At 38.8% G+C, this 6,499-nt stretch overlaps 1 protein-coding gene across 1 annotated transcript; it reads left to right on the forward strand.

Annotated features, from left to right (window-relative positions):
• Positions 1-213: 213 nt before the first annotated feature.
• On the forward strand, positions 214-5,389 carry LOC103462602 (retinol dehydrogenase 13-like). The gene is made up of 7 exons (XM_008405496.2): positions 214-490; positions 783-923; positions 2,006-2,197; positions 2,285-2,446; positions 2,521-2,637; positions 2,739-2,943; positions 3,126-5,389. Exons 1-7 carry the CDS (start codon positions 415-417, stop codon positions 3,220-3,222), a joined length of 990 nt encoding a protein of 329 aa, XP_008403718.1. The 5' UTR covers positions 214-414; the 3' UTR covers positions 3,223-5,389.
• Positions 5,390-6,499: the final 1,110 nt, after the last annotated feature.

Below are 6,499 nucleotides of genomic sequence, written 5' to 3' on the forward strand. Positions count from 1 at the left end.
CACAAGGAACATTTTAGCCAAAGTGAGATGATACAGAGCTATTTAAAGTTTCACGCAGTTCATGAAATATAAGGCTAGTAGTATTTTTGTCTTCCTCTGCTACTTTACAGCTGCAAGGCATAAATACTTTTGCGCCAAAAATATTTYCATATWATTTGGAGTCTTATTCTGAAAATCCCATCCAAACGCCCTCAGCGCCCTTTTTCCCGTTTACGAGTACTCATTACGTAATACAGATAGTTCAACGCGAAGTAAGAGCACTGTGATAAAGAACGGGAAACAGCAACTTTTTTCATGGTTTGACATAATTCGCTYCCAGAGAATTTAAAGTTAATGTTAAGAAATTGTTTTAAGTTCAAGTTTGCATCAGTTATAATTTTCCGCAGCTTTTAGTTTCSTATAGGTTCTTGAAATATGCAGAATTACGCAGATGTTCTGAAGGACTTCGTAGAAAAGCACAGTACGGGTCTCACAGTCGCTGCTGTTGCAGGTAAGTCTTTTTCATGTGTTTTTTTTAGGACGTGTTTTGAAACATTTGGTTATTTCTGAAAATTTTAAAGCAGAAAGGGCATCTGCAGAATGCACACTAGAAGGTTTAATCAAAGTAAACTGTACTTTGGACCCACAACAGTTCATGCCCCTCTATTCTGTCATGACAGAGACAATCATTGTAATCTCAGAAGTGAAATATCTACTAGGATAGGGGTAGTAATTTATCACTAATTAAAACACACCATGCAATTCTGCAGAGTCTTTTGTTAACACGTTTCTCTTTCTGATAGGAATAGGGATTCTAGGTTTGCGAAGATGGATGGCAGGAGGGGTCTGTCGGAGCAAGGCCAGGCTGGACGGCAAGACAGTCCTGATTACAGGAGCAAACACTGGGATTGGGAAAGTGACAGCCATGGATATGGCTCAGAGAGGTGAGATGTTCTGTGGAGAGGAGGAAGGGTTTTTGGGTTTATTTGATTTCTTTTACGACACACCAAAGCGTAGATGAAAATCACAATATTTTTGGCAGGGTAACAATTTAGTTAATATCTTACCTGCAGTAATAACTGTAATAACTTACTTGGCCTCTTAATTTCATATAATTTCAGTTCAGCTGGACCCAGACTAAAGATAACAGCAAATCTAGGAGGGGCTAGGACKCCACCTAATCTCAAAAAGCATCATAAGAGATTATTCAAATGGTATTTTAAGATCCTTTAAGCTCTACTCATATCTATATTGAATATGTTTTTGGACAGAAAACATATACTGAGAAAATACGAATGAAGCAATAAGAGTAGCTTTCTGACATAAAAGTAAAGCTGCATAAACTGAAAATATGTCTATTGTCATACACTATTAGATTAATAGAATAAAGAATGGCAGTCTCTCCTACCTCCATCCATGCAGATGATCATCAGCTTCTCTGGAACCATCCGATGCAAATGTAAGGGTCTCTGACTGTAGCCTTTGAGTTGCGCAACCTCGAAATGGGCCCCTTCTTTTAACAGACCTAAATCAAATGGCTGACTTAGCTTTTCAGCCTGTCATCAATTTCTGTGGAGGAGGAGCAGCAAGTAATTTATTTGGTTCAGATTCAGCTTCAAGGTCACAAAAAAGAGTAATAGACATGGGTTTCTTTGCAGCCAGGATTATTTTTTCATGTGTATAAGGAAACAGTGTAGTACTCTTGTTCAGCCAGCTGGATAGCAGCACAGAGTCACGGGTGGGGAAGGGCCAGCATTGCATTATTCTAGGCTCCATGCAYACAGTTTATTCTGGTTAGTCTAGCAATTTGTTCAGCATCTCACTGGAGAGCCTTTAAACTACTGACAAATACACAGAAGTTTTGAAATCAACCGACTGATTAAAATCTTTGATATACTTTCTCATTAGTAACCATCATATCAGGTAACACTCATAATCCTGCCAAAAGTAGTGGCAGTGCAAGCACACAGACCTATCTATAGCTGAGTGTTGCTATTAAATAATTTTATTATGTTTTTTTGCCAAGGTGCCAGAGTGATCATGGCCTGCAGAGACATCCCCAAAGCCTACAGTGCAGCAGATGAAATTCGTCAAAAGACTGGGAACAATAACCTTTTGGTAAAGAAACTGGACCTCGCCTCACTGAAGTCTGTCAGGGAGCTCGCTAAGTACGTCCAAGAGAATGAGAAACGCCTGGACATCCTCATTAACAATGCAGGTCTGTGGCACCTCTGAGTTTGTTCTTCCTTCAGCAGACTGGWRGTTTAGTTTCATCAATTTCATTGTTGTTTTCCTTATCACCAAGGTATTATGATGTGTCCTAAGTGGCAGACGGAAGATGGTTTTGAAATGCAGATTGGTGTCAACCACTTCGGGCATTTTCTCCTCACCAATTCTCTTCTCGACCTGTTGAAGAAATCAGCTCCAAGTCGTGTTGTTGTTGTTTCAAGCGTCGCACACGTTACAGGTAAAATGGAGCTACTACAGAGTTTTTCTGCATATACTATAATTCATTGAACCAAAAATACTTGTATATTGCAGGTCGCATTCACTTCAATGACATTAACCTAGACAGAAACTACGATAATTTGGTAAGCTATCGGCAAAGCAAGCTGGCAAACATTCTCTTTGCCAGGGAATTGGCTGCAAGACTGCAAGGTACACATACAGTGCGCCCCTGTTTCACATAGCAATYTGAAAACRCACTTAATTGTTTTCTCATGTTGTGACTAACACTTTATATGACGGGTTCTTTTTAGGCACCGGCGTGACAGTGTACAGTCTTCACCCTGGACTGATTCGCACTGAGTTAGGTCGCCACCTGTTCCCTCACTGGTCTTGGTGGAAGAGGACGATGGCCTCAGTCCTGATGATGTTTGTTAAAAGTCCCTGGGAAGGAGCCCAAACCAGCATCTACTGTGCTGTGGAGGAGAGTCTGGCAAACGAGAGCGGCCTCTACTATAGGCAAGTGCAAGTGAACACGGATTTTGATTATCAGTAACTTTTGGGGAAATCTGCTCTAACTTAGTTGAATATTTTTGTAACCACACCTTTTGTTTCTGTCTTTTTGCACTGTAAAAAGAAGGATAAAATTCTGCTGACATTTTCTTAAATTTTTTTTCCTTTATTTTTTTCCCCCTGTACAGCGACTGTGCTCGCAAAAAGCCTGCAGCTCCAGCTCTAGATGACGCTGCTGCCAAAAGGTTGTGGGACCTCAGTGTCTCCATGGTTGGTCTTTCCTAAACATGGCCTCACTTCAGCAACCTCTTCCTTCCAGTGGAGTTGGTAACCCTGTTTACACGGGAGTACAAAGAGCTTCAATTTAATATAATTTTTTAATCACTAATGGGTATTTCATTAATTAAGACTTTTCACATGCTTGTATTTCAAAGCACTTAAATGTTTTCAGCACAATTATTTGCACTATTTACTCTTATTCCAGTGAAGTAACACTTGCTATAAAGAGGTGCTAAGCTTTATTTTTATATCACAAACAATTTCTATAAGCATGATTATTATTTTTTTCTTTAATTGTACTAGAGGTGTAAGAATACATGTGTTATTGCCAAACTGTGACAGTCTGATGTTTGCGCTCAGATTTATCAGTTGCAGGCCATCACAGGTCTTGTGGACAAGAGGACGGACATAAGGCTTTTTTTTTACAATCTGTTTAATACCAAAAGAAAACATTAGTCAATGCAAAATGTTAGTTAAAGCAGTTCAAGCGTTAGACATGTGGCTGTTTCAATCAAACATCCATCAAATGTAGGCTCCTCAAACGGCTGTAGGCGACAAATTAAAACAGCAAAAAAGTATAAAAACTTTACAAAAATCAACCATTGTTCCACAGATTAGAGATGGATAGTTCTGCAAACTACTTCAGAAGAGTTTGTAAGGTACTCTTCTAGCTTTTCCACTCCACAAATATCCACGTTACTCACCTGTTTTGCTAATGTTATCATATCACGTCAAAAGAAACCATTGCACACATTAAATCTGTTTGATTAGCAAGTTAAGGGTGTGTAAGTAAAGGACACTGATATAGTTTAAGAARCAAAAGATTTTAACAAGACAGAAGCTTGGAGACTTATTTTATGTAATCAAAAATATAAAAAAAATTTGTGATGTTGCAACCACTTGCTGCAACAGTGAGCAGCAAGTGGTTCATTTATGGAAACTCAGACAGCCATTTATGAATATATGAATGAAGAACTTTACCCAGTATTTTAGGGTATTTATCATGATGTCTCTAAAAAGCATTTGAAAATGTGTCAGTCTGAAATCTTGCATAATCACTTGATATCAAAAATGTCACTTTCCTCCACAAATTCCACTAAATCCTGCTACTATGATGCTACGGTGCATGACATTTGCACATTTTAAGATAAATGATGATTTAGTTATGCCTCTGTAGAAATATCAGTAGAAAATAACTTCAAACAGTGACAGCCCAGTGTTTGCAAAATAAAGCTAGCAATTATACCTTATCTTTCCATGTACTTTTACACCCATATTTATCACTTAAATGTTCTAATTAACCCGTTATTTAGATGATTGTGGATGATTTCACAAAGCAATATTTTTTAACAATGTAAATTCACTGCAAAGCCACAGATTTTCAAGAATGCACAAGAAGCAATTACGGCTTTAAAACCTTTATTGATGGTATTTTATAAAAGAAGAGAACTTTTAGTTTCATGTTCAGTTCTATGTCAGCTCAAGAAGTAAAAAAAAAAAAATGCAGCAAGAGGTTTTCTGTAAAGGAAATGGCTCTTGACCCGTGACGACAGCACTTGTAGGATTGTTGCACTTTTAGAAGAGATGAGATCCTGAGAATGTAAACGCCTCTGGGGCGCAGAACAGATTGGAAGAAGAAATGCAACGAAGAGGATTGCACAGCTCACCCTAACATGAGATAATGTTTGTGATGCTAAGACAAGGCTGTTTTTTTTATTCCTTTAATTTAAAGATTTTCTGTGTGTGATAGTGGTAACTGAGCTCACAAGGTGCTAAGTGTACAATATGAAGCCACCAGCAGTGTAATATTCTCACTAATAAAAGTCCAAAGAAAAGAGACATTTTTGTGTCAGTTTGTAGATCTCAAATGCAAAGACATTCTCAGCTTTTGTCAAAATTGTGTATTTGAATCAGGCTATTCTAATTTTGTTTTATGTTTTTAAACTGAATCCTAAATTATATATATTTGGGTATTTAAAAAAGAAAACTTAAGTTCATATGATCAAATGAAAATGAACAAAATGTTTGGAASAATTACTAATCTGATAACTTGTGCTTTATTTTGAAAGTAATGATTTTTCTGAATCAAATATGCAGTTAGATTGCCTAACTGCATACTTGAATGTTGCTACCATTCATACATAACAATTCCTATAAAGCAAGTCTATTTGTATGTGATCTATTTCTCTCTTTGTGTATTGATTTTAATTCTACTGTATCTTAAATATGGAAATTACGCATGTTGGCCGATTGGTGTCAATGCAGCAATGCAGTATAATTACTCACCTAATCATGCCTTCCACTTTCTGCTTATGATTTCCGTGACAAAGAGTTGTGTCGGCCATGCTGTATCATGTCAGGCTGTTAGCTTTCTGGCTTGGGAATTTCATGCTCAGAAATMTATCAGTYGAGCTCCTTAAAKCATTTCGAAAAGTTTCCCAAAGACTGATTTAGACACAAAGTGTTTTAATGTGTAAACATTAAAATTATTAACTGTAAAGGTTAGCATGTTGATTTTTCTTTATTCATTASGTAGCAGTTTTAAATGAGTAATCCACAAATGGCTCCACAAGYTAAGAYGGCTTTCCAGAACCAGCRACCTGTAGTGAATGTCAGGCACATGCCCTTATCAGTTCTCCGTCCAACGGATACAGAATATATAGCTGGGCTGGAAAAGTGATAAGGAGATGTGAGTGACCACAGCACAACCACAGCATCTGTTTCTCTATGTCATAGTGACATGAAGGGTCTGTTGTCTCTAGGATGAAAGGAGTTAAAACTTCAAAGTTTTCAATAGTCCGACCACAGGTTTTCCAAAATCCACCTTCCCTGTCGTCCGAACCCCAACCTTGAGAGGGGAATTTCTTCAGAGTAGATGAGAGATGGTGTGCTGCTTCCACATTTCAGCCAATAGAGACGGAAACCGTCCCTGCCRGTCCCTCAGATCCTCGCATGACAAAGAACTGGCTCATCTCTAACCGGTCAAAGTTGCGTCCAACCGCAGCAGCCCTTCTGTTTGCCTGCTGACAAACTTTGGAGACACACCCCATTGATGAGTTTTATTTCCCCAGAGCCCCGCCTGGCTCCCAGACATCTCTCTACTGTCATTGGTTCCCAGTTAGAACTCACCATACCTGCCCCCCGGCATTCGTGCACTTGAGCCAAAACGTTCTCACATCTGTCAGTCACGGGGCAGAGCAGCCAGTGGGATGCGAGAGACCAGGTTCAGTGGGTGTGTTTCCCACAGGTGTGGCTGAGCCGCACATTCCAGTGTGAACATACC

Source organism: Poecilia reticulata, linkage group LG3 (genome assembly GCF_000633615.1).
Source record: "Poecilia reticulata strain Guanapo linkage group LG3, Guppy_female_1.0+MT, whole genome shotgun sequence".
In the NCBI taxonomy this organism is placed as follows: domain Eukaryota; kingdom Metazoa; phylum Chordata; class Actinopteri; order Cyprinodontiformes; family Poeciliidae; genus Poecilia; species Poecilia reticulata.

Coding starts and splice junctions, on each gene's coding strand:
- LOC103462602 (XM_008405496.2), top strand. CDS start 415: ATGCAGAATTACGCAGATGTTCTGAAGGACTTCGTAGAAAAGCACAGT. Junction 491..782: donor CACAGTCGCTGCTGTTGCAG/GTAAGTCTTTTT, acceptor TCTTTCTGATAG/GAATAGGGATTCTAGGTTTG. Junction 2,198..2,284: donor CATCCTCATTAACAATGCAG/GTCTGTGGCACC, acceptor CTTATCACCAAG/GTATTATGATGTGTCCTAAG.